At 41.6% G+C, this 21,983-nt stretch overlaps 9 protein-coding genes and 1 non-coding gene across 10 annotated transcripts; 5 read left to right on the top strand and 5 right to left on the bottom strand.

The window, feature by feature from the left end:
• Window positions 1–1,293: 1,293 nt before the first annotated feature.
• Window positions 1,294–1,375, bottom strand: BYT42DRAFT_t1. Its single transcript has one exon. It is a non-coding gene; the product is annotated as a tRNA-Ser (tRNA).
• Window positions 1,376–4,932: 3,557 nt separating this feature from the next.
• Window positions 4,933–6,365, bottom strand: BYT42DRAFT_550615 (uncharacterized protein). The gene is made up of 4 exons (XM_051566161.1): window positions 6,076–6,365; window positions 5,841–5,992; window positions 5,485–5,764; window positions 4,933–5,421 (listed from the first exon to the last, which is right to left on the bottom strand). Exons 1-4 carry the CDS (start codon window positions 6,315–6,317, stop codon window positions 5,373–5,375), a joined length of 723 nt encoding a protein of 240 aa, XP_051427849.1. The 5' UTR covers window positions 6,318–6,365; the 3' UTR covers window positions 4,933–5,372.
• Window positions 6,366–6,895: 530 nt separating this feature from the next.
• BYT42DRAFT_524282 (branched-chain amino acid aminotransferase) lies at window positions 6,896–8,173 on the top strand (the record flags this gene model as incomplete). The annotated part of the gene is made up of 3 exons (XM_051565314.1): window positions 6,896–7,136; window positions 7,199–7,309; window positions 7,382–8,173. Exons 1-3 carry the CDS (start codon window positions 6,918–6,920, stop codon window positions 8,171–8,173), a joined length of 1,122 nt encoding a protein of 373 aa, XP_051427848.1. The 5' UTR covers window positions 6,896–6,917.
• Window positions 8,174–9,069: 896 nt separating this feature from the next.
• BYT42DRAFT_550614 (uncharacterized protein) lies at window positions 9,070–10,461 on the bottom strand (the record flags this gene model as incomplete). The annotated part of the gene is made up of 7 exons (XM_051566160.1): window positions 10,341–10,461; window positions 10,178–10,261; window positions 9,978–10,138; window positions 9,586–9,699; window positions 9,392–9,520; window positions 9,180–9,285; window positions 9,070–9,107 (listed from the first exon to the last, which is right to left on the bottom strand). Coding segments are annotated over exons 3-7 (548 nt in total), but the record flags the coding sequence as incomplete, so codon positions are not given.
• Window positions 10,462–12,569: 2,108 nt separating this feature from the next.
• BYT42DRAFT_550613 (uncharacterized protein) lies at window positions 12,570–13,092 on the top strand. Its single transcript, XM_051566159.1, has 2 exons — window positions 12,570–12,880; window positions 12,940–13,092. The coding sequence occupies exon 1, from the start codon at window positions 12,619–12,621 to the stop codon at window positions 12,829–12,831; it is 213 nt and encodes a 70-aa protein (XP_051427846.1). The 5' UTR covers window positions 12,570–12,618; the 3' UTR covers window positions 12,832–12,880; window positions 12,940–13,092.
• Window positions 13,093–13,808: 716 nt separating this feature from the next.
• On the top strand, window positions 13,809–14,641 carry BYT42DRAFT_596262 (uncharacterized protein; the record flags this gene model as incomplete). The annotated part of the gene is given in 4 exon segments (XM_051570928.1): window positions 13,809–13,906; window positions 13,961–14,046; window positions 14,058–14,276; window positions 14,300–14,641. 4 exon segments carry the CDS (start codon window positions 13,867–13,869, stop codon window positions 14,639–14,641), a joined length of 687 nt encoding a protein of 228 aa, XP_051427845.1. The 5' UTR covers window positions 13,809–13,866.
• Window positions 14,642–15,311: 670 nt separating this feature from the next.
• On the bottom strand, window positions 15,312–16,626 carry BYT42DRAFT_619149 (uncharacterized protein). Its single transcript, XM_051572352.1, has one exon. It carries the CDS (start codon window positions 16,613–16,615, stop codon window positions 15,749–15,751), a length of 867 nt encoding a protein of 288 aa, XP_051427844.1. The 5' UTR covers window positions 16,616–16,626; the 3' UTR covers window positions 15,312–15,748.
• A 609-nt stretch (window positions 16,627–17,235) lies between these two features.
• Window positions 17,236–18,212, top strand: BYT42DRAFT_550610 (uncharacterized protein). The gene has a single exon (XM_051566158.1). The coding sequence runs from the start codon at window positions 17,416–17,418 to the stop codon at window positions 18,046–18,048; it is 633 nt and encodes a 210-aa protein (XP_051427843.1). The 5' UTR covers window positions 17,236–17,415; the 3' UTR covers window positions 18,049–18,212.
• A 182-nt stretch (window positions 18,213–18,394) lies between these two features.
• On the top strand, window positions 18,395–19,678 carry BYT42DRAFT_640498 (pseudouridine synthase). Its single transcript, XM_051572529.1, has 4 exons — window positions 18,395–18,571; window positions 18,659–18,931; window positions 18,991–19,186; window positions 19,244–19,678. The coding sequence occupies exons 2-4, from the start codon at window positions 18,748–18,750 to the stop codon at window positions 19,629–19,631; spliced, it is 768 nt and encodes a 255-aa protein (XP_051427842.1). The 5' UTR covers window positions 18,395–18,571; window positions 18,659–18,747; the 3' UTR covers window positions 19,632–19,678.
• BYT42DRAFT_550605 (UDP-glucose 4-epimerase) lies at window positions 19,679–21,339 on the bottom strand. Its single transcript, XM_051566156.1, has 4 exons — window positions 21,059–21,339; window positions 20,609–21,000; window positions 20,244–20,506; window positions 19,679–20,169 (listed from the first exon to the last, which is right to left on the bottom strand). Exons 1-4 carry the CDS (start codon window positions 21,102–21,104, stop codon window positions 19,803–19,805), a joined length of 1,068 nt encoding a protein of 355 aa, XP_051427841.1. The 5' UTR covers window positions 21,105–21,339; the 3' UTR covers window positions 19,679–19,802.
• Window positions 21,340–21,983: the final 644 nt, after the last annotated feature.

The following is a 21,983-nucleotide window of genomic DNA, read 5'->3' as shown; positions in this document are numbered from 1 at the left end:
GCCCAGGGTATGCCGTATTGCGTTAGGCTTGGTCTGACGAATGTCGCTCAATGTAAGGAGGCGACGTCCAGTAGCAGGTTGCATCAATTGCACAGCGGGGGGACGGCTTGTTCAGCATTTTCACAGTCAAAAATAAAAAAAAAAGTATTCCTTTGTTATTTTTCGTTACCCGCGTCCCCTTTCCTTCTCCCTCTTTCGCTTCTCTACACTTTAAGGTACTATTTGCTGTCGGTACACTGTCGTTCGAAGAAGTTGATATATATTGCCACATGCAATAGGAGCATACCGCAAAGCTGCTTTACTTACAACGGCTTTATCGAATGTCGCATCGAAATTGTATTCCTGGGGACGACATTGCCGATGGAATGGTTGCGACGAGGTGGCGGACAGTTACGAGGATGTCATTGTAGGAGGCTGCGCTGGATAGCTCGTGGTGAGGATTGGAAGGCCGGTTGGACAGTTGTCGAGTTTTGAGATCACCCGTTGAGATCGGCATTGACGGATGCCGGAGATCTGCTTGCAGTGGTTGCAAACGGGCAACACGACTTGTGGGCGACCTGACGAAGGGTCTCCATACAGGCAGGAAAGATGGGTTGAAGCATTGTCGACTCAAGAACATAGACAAAAGGCGGAGAAGACGATGTCTTGACGATGACGGGAACATACTCTGTTATTCGTCAGAATGCCGTCAGCAAAGGGCAGCAAGTAAGTTCAAGACTTAATTGTAGTTATGATGTAGGGTGATACTGATAATCAAGTAGGCCGATCTTGGAAAAACGTCATTTATCCGATTAGACTGTGCCAACAGTGCCAGTCGGCCAACGACGATACCAATCCATTGGTAAGCAAGGAGGTCCTGATTACTTTGACAATATAATGACAACATCCTTGGTTATTCTAGATTTGGAACAGTATCAATGCTGCCCTGAACATGCGTTGCATCCTTATGGAATACATCAATTCCGGTTTCCAGATCGATTCAAGACCGGTTTCACTGGAACGAAGCGCACAAGCTGCGCTTGACGAGGAAAGCATTGTCAACTAACTTCCTGGTCAAACCAGGTCAGGTCTGGGTTGGTGAGTCAATTCGAGTTGAGTTTTACATCAGCAAAGATCAACCAATTATTTATTTTTTATGTGCAAACTCTATGTGCATTTAGCAAACCCCTATCGGATATTCCCACAATCCTCTGCTTCATTTTCCGACCCATTGCAATAAAAGATCAAGACTGCATTGAAAAAAGAAAAAAAAGAAAAAAAAATCAGATCAAGCAGAATGACTAAAAAGGATGTCGTCAGCTACAGGGTTCGAACCTGTGCGGGCGGAGCCCAATAGATTTCAAGTCTATCTCCTTAACCACTCGGACAAACTGACTAATTTTCGTTATAGATGCTTGGATGCTGACCTCGCGTCAGATTTAGAAGATCACGTGACCTGTCGGTCCTTGCTCTAATGTCATCTGAATGTGATCTTTTTTTTTTTTTTTCTATTCAAACTGACTCGTTCTGTGAGCTAGATCAGTCTCTAGTTACGTTGGTTAGTTCTCCATGTAAGGGATATTATTTATCGTAGAAATGGCAACATTGGGGTTAAAAAGTCCTGCCAACAATAATTTTTTCTTTTTAAATTTTATGCAGAAGCAAGCGAACCGCCCGCAATCAGAAAGATGTGCGTCTGAGAGTATGATGTCCTTGTAAAAATTGCATAGTGAGTACTAAGGAATCGAAGGTCATGCTAACCTTGCAATATAGCACGCAATATAGCATACAATATAAGGAAAATCATAAACATTTTCTGAATGACAATCCTCTCAGGTCAACAAACAACTTTATGTAGTTAACAAGCCGTACACCCGCTGTGCAATGGATGCCGCCTGCCACCGGAGGCCGCCCTCTTACATTGAGCGACTTTCGTCAGACAAAAAGCCTCGCATACACGGCATAACCTGGGCGAGAACTCTTGACGGAACTTCGGTATATTAATGACAACCTTATGGCATACGTTGCAACGTGATTTGTTTCTGAACCCGCGCAGGGCAGCACTGGTTCCCCCCCTCAGTTCCATCCCGCCCAGGCTATGATAGATCTAGAAAGATGTGTGGTTATGTTGGGTATTTAAAAAAATGAGTTAGTAAGCTCTTTGATTGATTCAAAGTTTCGTCAAGATATTTTACCTTTGTTATTTGAGTTTTCGATAGCCATTGATCGCTTGACATGACTTGGATTATATGACATTGAAAAGATTTGAATTAGTATACGTTTATTACATCATAGCAAAGAAAAGAAATTGGACTTGCCTTTGAACCAAATGGTGTACCGGAAAAAAAAAACGATGAATACGGACCGCCAGGTAAGCTTCTTCTTCGATGCGGAAAATAAAATTGCTTCCAGGGACACTTAAGCGATGGATCGGTGGTGTCAGCTTGAGCAGGCAAAAAATATTGACGTGGCCAGAAGTGACGGTAACTTCGAGTTGGATTCCAGATATCGAGAGTCCCCAAGTCTGTTTTGCCGGAGCAAAATCGATGGTAGACCACTCGACGCTTACCTTTTTGAGGATGGTGGTCAATTTAACCAAGTAGATACACGGGATAAGAATGGTCTGGATGATGGATGCGGATGGGATCTTGATACAATGATAGTAGTGAGGGTTTATCAAGCAAACAGAAAGAGAGAGAGAAAATCAAAAGAAGAAAGATAAAATTGAAGACAACAATATGGTTTTCCATGGATGAAACAATAGTCACCCCACTGATGCATGAATTCATAGATCGAAGCACGTGTGCTTATGTATTATTCGATTCATTGAATTGAAAGAGAATGAAAGAACATACAGTATAACTGACAAAAAAAAACCAAATTGAATGATGCTACAGAAGAACGCCAGTCGTATCATCAACCACTTTTCTTCAAAGAGAGCTCTACTCACATTTTTATTCGAAAGACGACGATGCTCTGTTTGACCAAAACTGGCGCAAACGGCATCTTGCTGCTAATTGTTTCGCCTATTATCGTGAAAGTGGGCAGCGAGGCATGGTTGAAAGATAAAAAAAAACGTTTAACAGGTCCTGATAACTTAGTGTAGATCATGTGATTTACAAAATCGCTAATTTCCCAAATATTTTAATTATGTAGAGACTAGTAGCGCCTGTTGATCTTAAAGATCACAAAGTTATGCTCTTTCGGTCTCTAGTTTGTTGATAATCTGAGGCTAGTGGGAATAGTAGCTGATTAAAGATGCGTTTGGAATGGGATGCTCCATTTGCAATATTCAGAACTCCGCACTCGAATTTGTGTATCCAAAGGTCTCGCTTGATGGTACTCTAATCTTTTGTCAATAAGCGGTTGATTTTTCGGTAAGATTTAGTTGATGTGCGCATAAATCTTTGCGTATTCAATGGACAACAGAGTAGTACAGTCTCTTTTTCTTTTTTCCCGGGGGTCTTGCCCCCCCTGACCTACCGCCACATAGTGATCATTTTCTTCATCCACGACAGAGGAACAACAATATGTACACAAAGTTAAGAACAGAAATAGTCAGACATCGTATAATATTAAATGGAGAGACAAAAATAGATAACAGAAAAAATCGTACTTGGGGAAACATAGCATAAGGATAAAATCAAAAGGAACATAAGGACAAAAAGCATACAGTAAAACATAGTGAAGAATAGCTTGAAAAATCATAGCAAGGATGAAATCAAAGGAGCATAAGACAAAATACATACAGTAAAATATAAAGGAATAATAAAAACAACAACATAAGGGTAAAGACGCCACCAGGACCATCAACAAAGAACAATCGGGCTGATTCGTTGCTTCCATGCGTGACACTCTGGAGAATTGCGTGGTATACGGCATGTTGATAACGGTTTAGGTACTCGTGTGTTTGGGGAACATTGGCAGCGTCTGCGATGAGATCGAATTGTTCTCTTACCAGTCTGGGCTGACGGCGAAGTGTGCTTCTGCCAATTTCTTGGCGATCAGGAAGAACAAAGCGATCGTAATTCAGCAGTGAACTCGATTGGCGGTTCAGATGCTCTTCAATGTCCAGCAAAGCGCGATCGTACACGATTTCGGGCGGCTCAATTTGATGATCATTGTCTTGATTTTGATTGCTCCAAAAAAATGGATATAGTCTTCTGCCAAATGCTGGCGGAACTACATCCAAAGCGCAAACGGGTCAGGAGCCTGACATTTTCTGTCATTGCCGGCATGATACATTGCTGCTGCAGCACGATCGTGGTCTTGTAAACATACTTGTACAGGTATTTGACGCTTTCCAGAGAAGTACAGATTTCGACGTTAATGTGAGCGTTATATCTTGCACAGAGATATCGATTGTGGGGAACAACCCATCTATGTCCAACTGGATATGGTTCTTGACCACAAAATCACCATTGTTGCGACGACGGTATAACGGGTAACCACTGTGATCTTCGATAGTAGCTTCATTGAAGGAGCGCGGGTAACGCGTTTTACATGAGCCGTTTTCCATGCAGGGAGACCTCGGATGCGTTGTTCCACACGGACGGTGCATCATACATCTGCTGACGGTGTCGTAGAGATCAGGAAATCTCTCTCTGTCCGGAAGTTCGGCACACACGATACGATCATAGTCATCAAGTGTTCTCGGCTTATCCTCCGGAGTAACATCAAAAGCAAATGAAGATGCAGTAAGCCTCGCTTCTAAAACTCCGCCGTGTGTACATGGGTAACGACTCTTCCCAAACATGGTTCTTCTTAGATCTTCCATCAGAGCTTTACGCTTCATGTTAAAAATTCGAGCGCAAAGGTCGGACCGATCAACAGCTGTCTGTCAACCAATCATAAATATTTGTTTTTCAAAAATTACCCAATCAAAGTCGACAAATGTAGCAAAAACCCAATGTAACTGCCTTGTGACTGAAAATTAGCGCGCATAACTCCCAAACATTTTAATAATGGTAGGTATTTTTCAAAAAGCCGTCTTCGATAGTATGGCAAATGAGGACTCTACTTTTATATACAATGGGGTATCAAAAGAAAAAGGGACAACTTTCATCAGCATCCCATTCGGAAACTAGCTGACCAGAAATGCAACCCAAAGTAACATTTAGGTCATGTAACGCTAAAATAAGGCCATAAAATCATGCTCATTGCGCGTGATTCTCGTTTCTAGAATTCCTAAGCATGCACGGCGTCACACATGTCATATCGGCTGTAAGCATAGCAGAATGTTTGCGGTGGCTGTTATTCTACAAAGTTCTAGACATAGGATTCGTTTCTAAAAGATGGCGACAGATTTATCTTTTTTTTTTGTTGGTTTCTTTTCGGAAAGGATGAGTGATGAGGTGGATGTGTATATGCTTGGATTTATGAGAATTTACAGTTTATAACAAGGAACCAGTGACGGTAAGAATATCATTAGCTTCTATAATACTGCAACGACAAAGAGTTAGCAATTATGTTATTATTACTGATAATCGAGAACCCTTCACTTACTCAACGACGGTAAATTCAAGAGATGCATCGTCTTGGCCGATGCTTGCACCCGTTTGCTTATTGATCCATTCGCCATATTGACTTCGCTTACGCTCTTCTGAATAATTTTCTGCAGTTTCCTCTTCTGCGTCGTTATCGACCACTTCTTCTTCTTCATTCGTCTCGGAAGCTTTCCATTCATACAAGTCTTTGGAAATACGTGATCTGGGAATGGATGCGTTGAAAGTGCCGTAAATAAGAAGACCGATATGATCTTGTGATTGCAAGTTGATACGACCGACTTTTTTGAACCGAAAAAAAGAAAGAACGGTTACTTTTCCAGTCTCAAATTTCCCGATTTGAAGGAAAGGACTTACCAAGTTTGGTACCCTTTTTGGGCTTCCATACGAGGAACTTGACATGAACGAAGAAATGGCTAAATGGAGAGTCGAAGAGAATAGTAGCTTTTTCGGTGAGTAGCTGGACATCGGTATGAGCGAGAATAATGCCGTCGACTTCAGGCACGTATCTATACAGAGCCAATCAGCATCATTAGTACCGTGTATGCGACAATAACACTGAATATTTTCATGAAAAAAACAGGAAACTGACTTCATTAAAAACGCATTCAGTTGTTCATTTACACCGTCCATGACTTTCCCGGACCACATGGGGGCCAAATGGAGATACAGTTTCGCATTGACTTCGGAAAAGGACGATGAAACCACCGATGATGCTGGCTTCTTTTCTGATTGGACTTGCACAATTTTAGAGCTCTTATGCTTCTTGTGCGATTTATCCTTCTTCTCTTTTTTCTCGTGCTTATGCTTGCGCTTCTTATCCTCAATCGCCATATTGAATGTGTGCTGTTGCTGCAAAGCGCTTTTTACTTTTTTTTTTTTATTTGAAAGCAAGATTGGGAAATTAGGGACTACTTTTTTTACAAGTGGCTTTTTGAATTTTTTGTTGCGGACAATAAAATCTCAAAGAGTTGCTTTTTGCATGATGAACAAGAACAAACATCAATAACTCAGTGTTTATTCAGACCTGTAATACGGCAAATCATCCACATATTAAATTTATCGTCCGGTATAACATAATTGGATTTTAAATCATACAGTATACAATCCGACTTTATGATTGCAAGGTTCATTGCACCAGTGTCGGAATCTCTTGGCTTTATATTTTTCGTGAACTACTTTCCCGAGCATAGTTTTACTCGATTTGCATTTTTGTATTTACAAGATTGATCGGTGGCTACTAATCTTATCAGACAAAAGATGAATCCGTTAAATGTAGAATGATATCACAAATCATTTATGGACATCCTATGTCTGGGGTTTCAATTTGCTGCGGAATGATTTTAGCCGATCAAGATTGTGTTATAAGATCTTTTTTTTTTCTCCTAGCGACCAAATCCACCGCTTTTGAAGTTCAGTCGTAATTTTTTCTGGATGGCACACGATATAGAGAGAAGCAAGCTTCAGGTGGAGCAAACGGAAGAGCATAAGCCGCTCATTCCGCTTAAAGAGCTTACTTTTGGTAAACATTTTACGGATCATATGCTCACCGTGGAATGGGATAAACAAGACGGCTGGCATGAGCCACATATCAAACCATATCAGAAGCTCCAGTTGGATCCTAGTTCTACAGTTTTTCATTACGGATTTGAGGTAAATATAGTTTGGTGGATTGGAATTCACGAAAAACACTTTCTTACCCGTGACGTTCCAAGTGTTTCGAGGGAATGAAAGCTTACAAAGACGACCAAGGACATGTACGATTATTTAGACCAGAGATGAACATGGAACGGCTGAATCATTCGGCAGCTAGAGTAGGCATGCCGGTAAAGGAGATACATAACACGTCAATTGTTTACGGGCTGAAAGCTTAAAACCCAATACAATATTTTATATAGAGATTCAACGGGGAAGAACTGCTCAAATGCATTGTTGAGCTCTTGCGACTGGATGAGCGGTGGATCCCCATGGAGCGCGGATATTCGTTGTATTTACGACCTACCATGATCAGCACTTACCCAACGTTGGGGATCCGTGCACCGGAAAAAGTGTTATTGTTTGTCATTGCATGTCCAGTGGGTCCTTACTATTCGACAGGATTTAAAGCAGTTTCTCTTCTTGCGACCAGCGATTACGTTCGAGCTTGGCCTCACGGAACAGGCGACACCAAAGTAGGCGGAAATTATGCACCCGGTGTTCTACCACAAAACATTGCACTGGAGCAAGGTTATCAGCAAAACCTGTGGCTATTTGGCAAGGACGAAGAAGTGACGGAAGCAGGAACGATGAACTTTTTCATGCTTTGGGAAAATCCGAGCGGCCGATTGGAGTTACTGACACCGGCGCTCAATGGATTAATCTTGCCTGGTATCACACGCGATAGTGTTATTCAGCTGGTCTCCTCTTGGGAAGCCGAAATGAAAATTCGGGTCATACAAGATAAAATTACCATGGCAGAAATCCTTCAAGCTGTGCACGAAGATCGCGTCATCGAAATGTTTGGTACCGGCACAGCGTGCATTGTCAGTCCTATCAAATGTATTGGATTCAAAGGAAGAGATATTTCCATACCATTAGATCCTCAAGACTTCAAGTCGGAAGCAGGTCACTTGACAAAGAAAATTAACCAAGCCATCATGGATATTCAATACGGCGTTGTGGATCACCCGTGGTCCCGCATTGTATTCTAACTTAATTTCAAAATAAAAAGTAAAGTACACATGTTCAAAAAAGCATTGTTCACCAAGACATAAAAGCTCGCATATTTCCTTCCAACGTATGTGTTGATGTAAACTCATTGATTAATAAGCATTATAGCAAACAATAAAGAATGCTAGGTAGTCAACAGCCTGATCTGCCCAAGAGTCCTACTTGGGGCCAATGACTTTTGGGTTTCTGGTTTCGGGTTTTGCTAAATGCACATAGAGTTTGCACATAAAAAATAAATAATTGGTTGATCTTTGCTGATGTAAAACTCAACTCGAATTGACTCACCAACCCAGACCTGACCTGGTTTGACCAGGAGGCTAGTTGACAATGCTTTCCTCGTCAAGCGCAGCTTGTGCGCTTCGTTACAGTGATACCGGAATTGATGTATGCCATATGGATGCAACGCATGTTCAGGGCAGCATTGACATCTCTGTTCCTAATCTAGAATAACCAAGGACGTTGTCATTATATTGTCAAAGTAATCAGGACCTCCTTGCTTACCAATGGATTGATATCGTCATTGGCCGACTGGCACTGTTGGCACAGTCTAATCGGATAAATGCCGTTTTTCCAAGATCGTCCACTTGATTTATCAGTATCACCCTACATCATAACTACAATTAAGTCTTGAACTTACTTGCTGCCATTTGCTGACGGCATTCCGACGAATAACAGAGTATGTTCCCGTCATCATCAAGACATCGTCTTCTCCACCTTTTGTCTATGTTCTTGAGTCGACAATGCTTTTTCCTTTTATTGCAGCGATATAAGTTGACGATGCAACCTGTGCCCTAGTTCGCTATACTTACTTGTGGTTGCATACTTGAATCTGTTCGTCTCGCACTTCAAGTGTCTCAGAGTCGCAACGGCTGCATACCTTGCTCGTACGAAACTCATCGACTTTCGGGCAAGAACCTTGCGAAAACCCTGATAACTTTTCCATGAGCAAAGTATATTGGAGTATATCATTTCACCATCGTGTCGTACCTTGATTGGAACTGAGGCATGTGGTTTCATGGGCTTCAGGTCTACATCCCCATATGCGACTACGGTTGCACCCTCTGGCCTCCGCTCATTTCTTTGAGCGTTTTTCCTTTTTTGACGACGTGACTTTCGAGAGTTTTTATAAGCCCATTGACAAGGCTATTGAATCACATCGTTCATTACTAAATGTTGAGAAGATGTGAAATATCATCAACTTACAAGTTTTTGGCTCGGCAGGATCCCCGAGCAAGGTGTCGGCCATTTTATCTAGCACCATTTGCCTTTGCGAGTAAACCAGCGCACGTTTTTCCATGTGGCAGAATGTGCAATTGAATGTATGCAACCTAAAGGATGAAATTAATCGTTTAACATACAGGGAACTTCTTTTTGCGCTTTGCTTCCCACTTACTTCTGATGATTACGAGCGATAGCCTCGATATACTTCTTAAACGCGTTCATCGTGAAGACAGAGGGTGGCGCTTCCTTGATTTCGTCATAGCATGGCTGTATGTTTGCTTGTTTTCTTTTTTTTTCAATTCCATCGGGGTTGTCCAACGGAACATACTGCGCTGCCTAAACATATCGAATGTTCGGTTACATATTTGCAATTATTCTCGTATATATCCAATGGCGGTACTTACTGGTATTCACCATTGGTGATATGGAAAGCGTGATTGCTTCGTTCCCTCCTCCAAATGCAGATTGGTGTCCGTGTCACAGCTTGTTATGACTGAGCGTTGGCCTATCGTATCACCAATCAGTTGTATGCCGAGTTGATATCATGAGTATCAACAGACTTACCTACCGATGACACGCGCGGCAGGGTTCAAGCCAGTCGGTTCTTTTTTTTTTAAATGATAGAGACCTCTGGTCCAATTGGTAATGTTGGGCCGTTTAGGAAGAAAATCAAACTCTTTCTTGGAGGAGGGGTACGGCGCTAATGATTGAGGGGGAAAAATCATCTGAATAATGGGAAATCGCCTTCAATTGCAAGAACTTACCCCGGTCCCACCGTTTAACGAACTTTACGCTCGTCATAACACCATCTGCCTCTATGGCGTTGGCGAACTGTGTATGCTTTGTTGAATCAACTGTTTATTGTCAGAAAAAAAAAGTCGCAAGTTGGTCTCTTTTCAACGTATTGCTGTATCATTCGCAATCTTTTACCTGGTTCCACCTGCAAGTAGCGCAACCGTTTTGGGTAAATTTTGTCAATGTTAAAAATTGCTTCCCACAGGTCTTGCTTGAATCCTTGGTCTCGGTAGGATCTGAGAAACAAGGCTTTGGTAATAAATTGGATGCGTGACTCTGTTCCAGATTTTAATCGCTTTTCGTACTATAGACATTTGCTTAGCGTAATTCACAGAGTTTTACCTCACGAACCGTTAAAAGCGGGAGGAACAGGGTGTCCAGACATGCAGGCTTCGTTTAAAAAGCCATCACCCACTAATCAAACGTACGCTGTAAAAATGTATGATTAAGTCCCAAACGAAATATATTCAATAATGCCATACCATATCTTACCGACTTGGTGCGATGTGAGGGGAAGGAGAGACCACCGTTTAGCCCCCAAATCGTGCGCTTTCTGTAAAAGCCATGCTGAGTACCGAATTAAGTTGGCTGGCATCCTCGTGGCCGTTTGTTCTTCTGTGCTGGCAGCGCTTAAGCCTGCAAATTCGCGGTTGCGTTCATTCAGGTTTATCCTACATAAGCATTTCTGTTAGTTACAATCATGTATTAAATATACAGCTTTCAAGTTTGCTCTGACTGGATTCTTTGTATTTATATCCTTTTATCCTTTTATCCTGAATAGTTTGAAGCATTGGTTGTAAAAGCAGCCAATCAATTCATTGTATTGTCTTTTCTTTATGCCTCTTTTGCAGATCTGTCAGCTGCATGTTTTGTTTATGTCGTAAAGGTCAAATTATTGGGATGGCGAGACTGTTGGATGACTTATTTAAGTTATCTGACATTATATATGAACAAGTAAATCACTGCACCTCAATTGGTTTCTATCATCAAACCTTGTCATGAGCTTGTTTTTTGGAGAGAACAACTTCCTTTTTCATTTGAAGGAAAAATGTGATTCTAGTAGAATTACAATTCCCGATCTTCCTTATATGGAAACCGGTTCCAAAGGATGAATGAATACGACAGATGAATAGGCGATGCTATATGACAGTTTATACGACCCCTTACAAGTAAAAATGGCAACCCAATGCGGTCAAGAATACACAGCATTAACAGAGATCGAAGGATGAAATTATTACACGCACTCCAGTTGTCTGGAAAAAACAGGTTCGAGATTCATATATCAGCATGCATGCTGATGATTCGAGAATAAAACTTGTCCTTACTTGACGAATGTTCAATACATTATAATATATTTTTGGATTTGTTGTTGCAGATGGTCTGTTGTATGTGGTGGCTGCAGAGAGACATGAGTATTGTGAGAGTGTTCTGCTTTTCGGGCATGAACTGTAGTATCGCAACTATTGCACAATGTTTCTTTTGTTAGCCCTCAACTTGGTTACAGGAAACACTGTGTATAGGCATGAAGCAGGCACACGATCCCACAATACGATCGACTCTCTATGCAACTCATTCTACAATGTTGGCATTTGTACCCTGCGCAAGAATCTCACAAAACAGTGTACACGATGCGGTCATTGAAAGCAGTAACAGTACATACGACCTGCTGCACCGTTTAGAAGAAAAGTCGCGTAAAAGATATACAACATAGAACAAATTGCGAATTCTCTTGAAGACGTGAATCAGATCCACCGCTAAGATCAATCCCGCGATCGCTTAACGTTAGAAGAAGCTTAATCCATCTCCAAAGAAATTAAGTGTCGATGGTATGCTGTATGAACAGCTATGGTTAATCTTATCTGAAATTCCATTGTTAATGTTGTAGTTGACAGAAAAAAAAAGGGACGGCATTCACGAACAGAGAACTGAATCATCCTGGAATTGAAGAAAAAAGGCTGAAACGCAAAGAGATAAAGAACGACAGGCATCAACTGTTGAGCAAGCACTGCTTTATCTATATGAGAATGTACTAATATGTTTTGATTATTGCAGTTCTTCTCCTCAGTTTCAAATCTCTGCAGTAATGCCAAACACTTCTTCATAACTTTCTTTTGCAAAGTAAATGGTCAACGGCAGGTGTCCCTTGAACGTAGTACACTCATCCACCAGCCACAAGTCAACCTCTTCGGTGTTCAGTCTTCAAGCAGATGGGAACTGTGGATTTCGGGCGATCGCACATAGCGTTAAAGGCAATGGACAGCGTTGGCAGCTGGTCAAATCAGATATGCTGCGCCATCTGAAGGATAAATTGGATTTCTATGTCAGTATTCTTGGCAAGGACGCTGTCCAGAAACTTTTTACAACATTGAACAGCACTGATGCACCTCAACGCCTTCAAGCTTTATGGTTTATGATTCCTTACTGTGCTTTAATTGCATGCAACACTTACACATTGCTATTGCCACTTATAGTGAGCAGCAAAGCATCTTGTTTCGTACCATTTTTTCTCTCTTCCTTCATCCGTTCATCCGAGTATCCTTCAGCTCACGTCAAGTCATTTTTATCTGGTGACTATAAAACCAAGACACAGAACCAAGCTCCCGCCACTATTCATCGCTCATGAAAATATATGTAAAGGCTTCTATGATCTAACGGATCATAAGCTTCTTATTTGTAACTATTGCCCAATAGAATTGATCTATAACTTCTCATCTAATATCATATATCATAGCTGTTTTTGAGAATAAATAATTCAAAGCAATACTGTCACTGTCGGGTCTCTTTCATGTGTATAAAAGTCGCAAATGCACATAAGCTACGTCACCAAAAAAAAATGCATTTTAAGTGATGTCACTAAAATTCAATTTAGCAGCCCCATTGTGTGCGAAAAAAGAAACGCAAGTGGGAGGGTGATTACTTGTTTTGGGAATTAAATTCCCAGCCATATTGAAGCTCAATATATTGGCTGTGTAACCATCTCAATAAGTCAATGTGTCGAAAAAAGGGCAAGCAAGATTAGGAAAATTCGTCAGCACCTCACCTTCAAAAATACCCCAAGATGGATATTTTCGCCTGTCAACCCTGAATATTGGCTTCTAGAAAATATACGAACCAATTTTCAAGTGGAAATGGGTTGGAACAGAGCAAATTTGAATGAACCACGTTGTCTAATCCATCAGTATCCGTTGAGACCATACCAGAAACAGACAACGTTGTGAAGTAGTGCCTGGTTTATGCAACGATTCAGAAAGAGTTGTTTTTAACCGGTTAGAAAATCTGCAAATCTGGTTCCTTTATCGTATAGTCCGTTTTATGGTGGGTGACATAAATTCTATTGTTGCCATTAAAGTTTATCCTTATTCGTCAATAAACTTATTACTTTGTGACAGCCTAGGTGGTAGAATCATGCCTCAATACAGTGCTTCCAACAAGTAATGTCACAGCCAATGAAAAATGATGTCACTAGCCAATTAAAATCAATGTCACTAGCCAATGAAAAATAATGTCACTGGACGATCAAAATCATTGTCACTGGCCAATTAAAAACGATGTCACTCAGAAATAGAATTTGACACGGCGAAGGGTTACGAAAAGAATACACAAACACCTTGAGCAGGCGGGATTTCTTCCCGTTTTTCTGATCTTTATTGTTGTTGTCATGATGACAGACAAAGAAGACGACCAAGATCATGTTGAAGGTAGTATTATTATCTTTTGTAGAAGCTTTTTTCGACTAAACATTATCTTTGAAGTAGACGATCTTTTAACGTTTGAACTTCCCCCATATCGATTGCCCGGCCAGGATTTATTGACGAAGCAAATTCTGAAGATGCAAACGGTTATTGACAGACAACAGATTTATTGGCAGTACCAAAAGGAACATATGCAACAGCTGACTCGGAATGGAAAGATGGCCGCAGTGACGTGTTGTCTGTTCCTCCCCTTGGCATACAAAATTCGCTTCCACCCATCCTGATCGAAGTTCAAAAAACCGTTCACGAACCATTTATGCAGCGCTTAATTGATTACGCCCGGAACGTCTACAAGACTTATAAATCGTATCCGATAGTACTGATATTTTGCATCGACAGCCTTTCACCGTCATGGTCACAAAATTCAAGGCGATGGGCGACGATCACAACTGTTTCCACTCCATCATTTGTTGCGATTTCTGGGCGAAATCATGCCATCTTATTTCCAAGACGACCATGGCTACCACCGAAGTTGATGGCAACTTGCGATCTTTGCACGCGTTATCACTGTTTCTCATCTCGACGTTGTATGGACATACCTATGCAAATGACCCAACTATTCAGCGTTTATACCATATTGCCAAGGGTTGTCTTGAAAACCACGCACGACAAGAATCAAACTTTGCGGAATCTATCGACGTGATTTGTTCGAAACAACGAAAAAATTTTCCGGAAAATTGAGACGGCAATCAAGGACATTCCAGGAACATCGAAAGGCAAAAGCTTGATCAAACGCGGGTTGGAATACAACGCATCGGTGAAAAGAAAGTTTTCAACACTGGATGACTCGGACTCGTCTCTGGAACCTTTGCCAAAATATCGATTTACGAATACGACAACGGACGCGACATCTGCCAAAGACGATGATTTTGCATTTGTTTTGAACTACAAAAAAGAGTTGGTCGGTAGAATGAACTGGCAACACTGCTTGCAAGAAGCCCAAAAAAAAAATTGTGCAAGCGATTCGCAAATGGTGAAACTCTTCGTTCCTTTTTCAATAACTACGTCAAAAAGCACCATCAATAAATAGCCAACATAAAAATACTACGGATACTACGGATACTACGGATACTACGGATACTACGGATACTACGGATACTACGGATACTACGGATACTACGGATACTACGGATACTACGGATACTACGGATACTACGGATACTACAGATACTACGGATACTACGGATACTACGTATGATACTCAATCAAAATAAAGCAGCTGTTACGATGTTTGCCGAACTTGACTGCTCAAAGGATTTACCTAAAGGTGCAGATATTTTTTTTTTTTTTTTTTTTTTTTTTTTTTTTTTGCAGTTTACCTGTTCTTTATTGCTGCATTTTTAGCTATTGGATGGGATGGAGTCGTTTTGACCATTACATGGACTCTCTGTCTCGGCATTTATCCCAACACTTGTAAGAATGCGAAACGAGACCTTTGAAGTGACTTTTCTCTACACTGTTGCAGGCTTCCATAATCCTTTTTGATAGAGTGTCTTCCTGCAAAAACCTATGGCATTTAACCTTACTCTTTGCCACTGCCCAAAATTGTTCAATTGGGTTAAGCTCTGGAGAGTAAGTAGGAAGATACACACATTTATAACCTCGATACTCAATATACTTCTTTATGTTTTCATGTGTATGAATGGGTGCATTATCCATAACAATATAGTGACCTTTCATATGCGGATGTTTATCCATTTCATCGAGAGTCACTTTTAAGAAACTAATGTAATGGCCTGTTACAGTTCCTGAGTTATATATCCATCAGATTTTCTCTTCTTGGCAGGTCTAGGTTTTTTTTACGCCGATGGTAATCAAACCTGAGGCAGAGATGGCACCTAATATAGACGTTGTGTTTGCTCTCGTACAAGGCCTGGTTACTACTGCACGAGTGCCTTTTTCGGACCAAGCTCTTGAGCGTTTCATATTTATGTCAAAAGCAGACTCGTCAAGAAAAACGCAATTCGTCAGGAAATTCATGTCTGTATTTTCCCATTTGCAAACCCAATTGTATCGTTCATCGATCTTTGCTGGACTGTTTCTTTCAATAGAGTGAAAATCTGCTTTCTTCAACGAAAGGTTGCACTCACTTCTCATAAAGTTATAAACAGTGTTACGGGAAACTTTGAGATCATGGAATTGCTTCAACAAATGCTCGGTCACTTCAACGACAGAAGCAGATGGATTAGCATCAATGAAGTTGACAACAGTCATTTTATGATCCTCCATCAAGATACATTTTCGACCTACTTTTTTAGTGCTGTCAAAAACGCTATCAGGACACATATAATATTGCTTAGCCCATCTGTATGCTGTTCGAACGTGAATACCCAGTTGCTTCGCTGCAGCTGATGCAGTCATACACTTTTCAATCTTCAGATCGAAAAATCGAGCTTTATCCTGGACTGTATAACGCATATATTCTCGTTTTGGTCTTGCCTCCTTCATATCAATATCTTCATTAGGCTTTTCTAACAACATTGGGCAGGTCAAAGACGATTCATTGAGGACTACAGTTTCCAAGTACTCTGTATGACTAGCAATATTCTCAACAATAAATTCATTCTCATCAACAATGTAATCCATGGGCTCAGGGCCACCCTTCTCATCAACAACATTCCCATGTCCATCTTTATATAAAAATATTGTACTCATGTTAAATTGTAAAGTATTGAAAACAAAAGAAATGCCCTGAAAAAACACCCACTCTCTATTTACATTCTTAGTGCGAAGACTTACAGTGACACAATTTCTAAAAATATCTCTATTTCTGAGTAACATCGTTTTTAATTGGCCAGTGACAATGGTTTTGATCGTCCAGTGACATTATTTTTCATTGGCTAGTGACATCATTTTTCATTGGCTGTGACATTGCTTGTTGGATGCACTGTATGAATTTTCCCAAGAGGCAGGCATAATAAAACAACGATATCAGATGATATCCTACTCCGCTCCTGAATCAATGGTGAAAAAGATGAAATAAAAATAAAGGCACGTAATTGAAATTGAGATCAAAATATGAAATTGCTACTAACATGGCTTCCTTATTTCGTCATCGGATAGACATCAGAAAAGTACATTGTATAGCCATCATTACAATGCAGCAAAGCAAAACTTCTGGATGCAGAATTCAAAATCGACAGGTTTCAAAATACGGGCTTAATGTTCCACATGTTTCTTGAGTGTGACACTGTGATTTACGAAGATCATGTCAGTTTACCTAAAAGGAGCAGAATCCCCGCTATAAATTTATTGATATTCCTGTATCTGAGAATAGCAGCAGTAAATCGTACGTGCTCCGTCAAACTGTGATTTAGTATATAAACAACAAGTGGTTTCCGCCCAAGAGAAGGAACAACTACAGATTTCTTCTTCCTTCCAGATCTTAGCTTCGCTTTCATCTTTCCCCCCTTTCCAGTCGTTGTAATTAACCCCATTCCCTTCTTTCTATCAACATGAAGTTCACCGCTATCGCCACTGCCACTCTCGCCATCGCCGGTATGGCCTCCGCTATCCATCCCATCCATTCCTGCCAGGAACGTTACGTTGCCCGCGTCGGTGAAACCGTTTCCGATGTTGCCACCAAGTTTGACATCCCTGTCGAAAGTTTGAACAAGTGGAACCACGGTCTTCAAGGTGCCACCGGTAACTTGAACGGCAAGTCCATTTGTGTCAAGGCCCCCAAGACCAAGGCCAAGCGCTGCCTTGCTGAGAAGAAGGCTGCCGCTGCCAAGAAGGCCGCCGCTGAAAAGGCCGCCGCCGAAAAGGCTGCTGCTGACAAGAAGGCTGCTGCCGACAAGGAAAAGGCTGAGGAAAAGCCCAAGGAGGAGGTAAAGCCCAAGAAGGAAGAGAAGCCTTCGCAGCCCGCTCAACAGGACGACTCCAAGTTGAACAAGGCCAATCACATTGTCGCCAACTGCAAGAAGTTCTACACCATCACTCCTCAGGACGGTGGCTGTGTTGACGTTGCTGCCAAGAACGGCATTGACGTTGAACAGCTCTACAGCTGGAACAAGGGTCTTCACCACGCTGGTGATCACATCTGTGACAACCTCGACACTGGCAAGGCTTACTGTGTTGGTGTTTAAATCCCTCCATTCTCCCCATCACCAACCACCTGTACTAATACAAAGAATATTCCCTTACATGAAAAACAACAAAAATAAAAACTACACATTGTTGGATGTACTGTTTATTCAAAGAGCTTTTTGAATCCATATGAATTTATCTTTTATCGTACTGTGTCATGTTCACGCTTATACAAATACAGATGCAAAGGAGAGGAGGGGTACAAGGGTAAGCTTGGGAGTGAGCAAAGTACGCTTTTCACGTTAGATCACTGTCAAGTGCAACAATCAGTGATACTCCTTTTACTTGCATATATAATAAATAGTAGTAGTAAGGAGTCGAAGAAAGTAATCTAATCGAGGGAGACCGTTTACAATGCAATTGAAGAATTTCATACTGTTGCTGCATATCGATTGCCATTATCTAGCATCTGAAACGGAGCAGATTTTGTAGTCATGTAGATGAAACAAATGCAGCCATGGTTATTGTTGCAAAGAGCTCGTGTTACTGCATACTCCTGATCTGAGGTGTATCCCGGTGCTTCTGGCGATACATCGGTATCAATAATCAGAATTGAAGTGTAATCAGTTTATTTTGCCTTTTGCAGAGTGAACTTGTATATGAGCTTACATGACCATCCATTTAAAGACGATTTTATATACGGCGTGAAAACACTTCTTTCCTTGTTGAAAAGCAGTCATTAAGCATGCCGACAGTTCATGACCGACGAGCGATGGCCGGGGACAAGAAAGTCATTTTCCCTTTATGCCAACATGACCATGAGTGCACGTCTGCTGGACTCGGTGTCGGTGCCGGTGCTATACGAAGATGACAGATATCTGATTGTTGATAAGCCATACGATTGCAGAATTCAAAATCCAAGAGACGATCAGGGACCCTCAGGCAAGCAAACACCATTCCACGGAAAAGCATGCTTTATTTGTTGCTGAACCACAGTCTAGTACAAAGCTTATTGACGAAACAATACCCACATATACCTATTTTTCGCAATGTCCATCAGTTGGATTACGCAACTTCGGGCATTTACGTGCTCGCACTAACCAAGCAAGCAGCAGCCGAAGCATCAAAATTGTTCAGAGAACGACAAGTACAAAAAACATACCTTGCCATTGTTGCAGGACATTTAATAGAAGACAGGTAAAAGTAGATCGCTCTCTTATTTTATGGTCCAAGGCATTGATAATCAGCACATAGTTACCACATCGATCAGCCCATTGCCGACGATCCTGATCACGATTTTCGCATGAAGATCGATGTTAATGGCAAATCAGCACAGACGCTTGTCCAAGTTTTGGAACGCGGCTATTATCGATACACGGATGAAACAACAAAGCAGGAGAAAACGATGGCTGTAAGCAAAGTCGAACTGAGGCCTGTCACGGGTCGGCGGCATCAATTGCGGGTCCACTTGCAACATATTGGCCATCCCATAGTAGGCGATTACAACTACGAGAGCAAGTATACAGATACATTTCGTATGATGCTGCATGCTCATAAGCTTAGATTGCCGCTAAAAGCTGGCCATCTGGATATAGAAGCACCTGATCCATTTCAAGGTCTTTTGAGATCAAGTCCTGAGTGAATGAATGATAAAACATTGAATCGGACTCGAAAAAATTCGTTCACTGTGTGAATAAGCGACAAGAAAAAGAAATACACCCATGCAATAATATTGAGACGAAAGATCAAATAATGAAACGTAAAATGTTACTTTGCATATGCCGTGAAAGAGTCCATTGCTTTCTATGAATTTTTAAATATAACAAATGATTGACTCGGGAGGAGCATCACCGGGACAGTCTTCTAAGCCGTTAGGGTTCTTGCTTTGCCAATTCCACAGAGAAGCACATGATTCCTCAATGCTGACTTCGGCCTTCCACTTGAGTTCCTCGTTGGCCTTGGCAGGATTGGCGGTCAAATTGGTCACATCGCCTGCACGACGACCCACAATCTTGTAGGGAAGATCGCGACCGACGGCCTTGGAGAAGGCCGCTACCATCTCCAACACGGTCTTGCCCTTGCCCGTACCCAAATTATACTCGACACAACCAGGCTTTTCACGCAATTTTTCAAGAGCAGCTATGTGACCCTTGGCTAAATCAACCACGTTGATGTAATCACTGGAAAACGTGGAAAAAGAAGGCGTCAATATGCCGAATTTCAACCACTGATTTCATCAAAATAGGTTCCTTACCGAATTGGGGTGCCATCCTTGGTGGGGAAATCGTTACCAAACACAGAAAGATATTCACGTCGGCCAATAGCGACTTGAGCGAGGAATGGCATCAGGTTGTTGGGGATGCCGAGCGGGTTTTCACCGAGAATACCGGAGGGATGCGCACCTGCAGGATTGAAGTAACGAAGTAAGCCTGCATTCCAATCGGGTTCGGCCGTGCATAAATCACGAATCATGTTTTCGATGTAATGTTTGGTACGACCGTAGGGATTGGTGGCGCCCTAAAAAAATGAGAGAATTCATTTTTTTTTAAAAAAAATTGATCGACATGGTCATCCTGAACGCGTAAAACGTCATCCTAAAATGCGCGCAAACTAACTTACCGTGGGACAAGTTTCGGGAATAGGAATGATCGGAGGATCGCCATAAACGGTAGCTGAGGAGGAGAAAATGATGTCCTTGACATTGTTTTCCTTCATAGCTTGAAGTAGCAGTACCGTGCCCGTGATATTGTTGTGATAGTAATCGAGAGGAATCTTGGTCGATTCACCCACCGCCTTCAAGCCAGCAAAATGAATGACGGATCCGATATTGGGATGTCTCTTGAACACCTCGACCATGGCCTTCTTATCGAGCAAGTCGACCTTGTAAAAGGTGACCGACTTGCCCGTGATTTTCTCAATGCGACGCACAGCTTCGTAAGATGAGTTGCATAGATTATCAATGATGACCACGGAATAGTTGGCATTCAACAACTCGATGACAGTGTGCGATCCTATACAGCCAGTTTAATACAGACAATAAAATGCTTGTTATCAAAGATGATGATTTACCAATATAACCGGCACCACCGGTAACAAGCACTGATTTCTGGTCCATGAGAGATTAGAGTAGATGAAAAAGAAGTATGACAGATGGTTTAGTGTTTCTGCGGACATGGAAATATAATGAGGCTGATGGAACACCGAGGGGTTTGGCTATTTTTAAACACAAAGCCATCCAATGAAGCTTATTTTAAACAAATTTTCCAGGCACGACCCTCATCAGCCTCAATGTCGCCACCTAAATAATTTAGCGCTTCCCATTCGACACGACTGCAGCTGCCCAATGGCAGCCACCGAGGCAGAGCGTGTCAATGTAAACTCACTCTTGGTTCTCAAATTTATGCGCTTTGAGAAGTATTAAAGGCATTGAAGGCTGTCAAAAAACCAGATTTCCTTTTACGTGTATCATGCGCAGCTATTTAAAAGCACCGTATTCGGGAATCTTGTGTATCATGCGCAGCTATTTAAAAGCACCGTAATCGGGAACCTTGTGTATCCTCTCGGTAATATCAAGTCAATGCGAACAATATCCAAAACAAGACATGTCGCGCTCTCAGCTACTGCTGTTGTTCATTGACGGTGAACAGAAATTGAGCCGAATAAACTGAAGGAGTGGACATACAACGTAAAATAATCCGCCAACAGCAAGCAAGCCAGAAATCAATAAAGATACACATATGCACGCGCACTATGTTATTATACAAGCCGCCAACATAACACGAAAGGATGGCCGTCTCATTGGAGGGTCCACAAGATGCGTATTTGCGTACAGCTGGTTAAATATAGAGCCTGCCAATATGCTCGCAGGATCCGTTCAAAGATTTCATTACCCGTTCCCGGACCAGTGAATAAACTCAAAGAAATAAACCCGTTGAAGCACAAAACTACAAAATAGGTTCGGTCCTTTTTAATGATACACACAGTATAGGATCAC

This window comes from Radiomyces spectabilis, assembly GCF_025331425.1.
Source record: "Radiomyces spectabilis strain NRRL 2753 chromosome Unknown BYT42scaffold_1, whole genome shotgun sequence".
Classification (NCBI taxonomy): Eukaryota; Fungi; Mucoromycota; class Mucoromycetes; order Mucorales; family Radiomycetaceae; genus Radiomyces; species Radiomyces spectabilis.
This window is presented reverse-complemented; position numbering and strand designations above follow the sequence as displayed.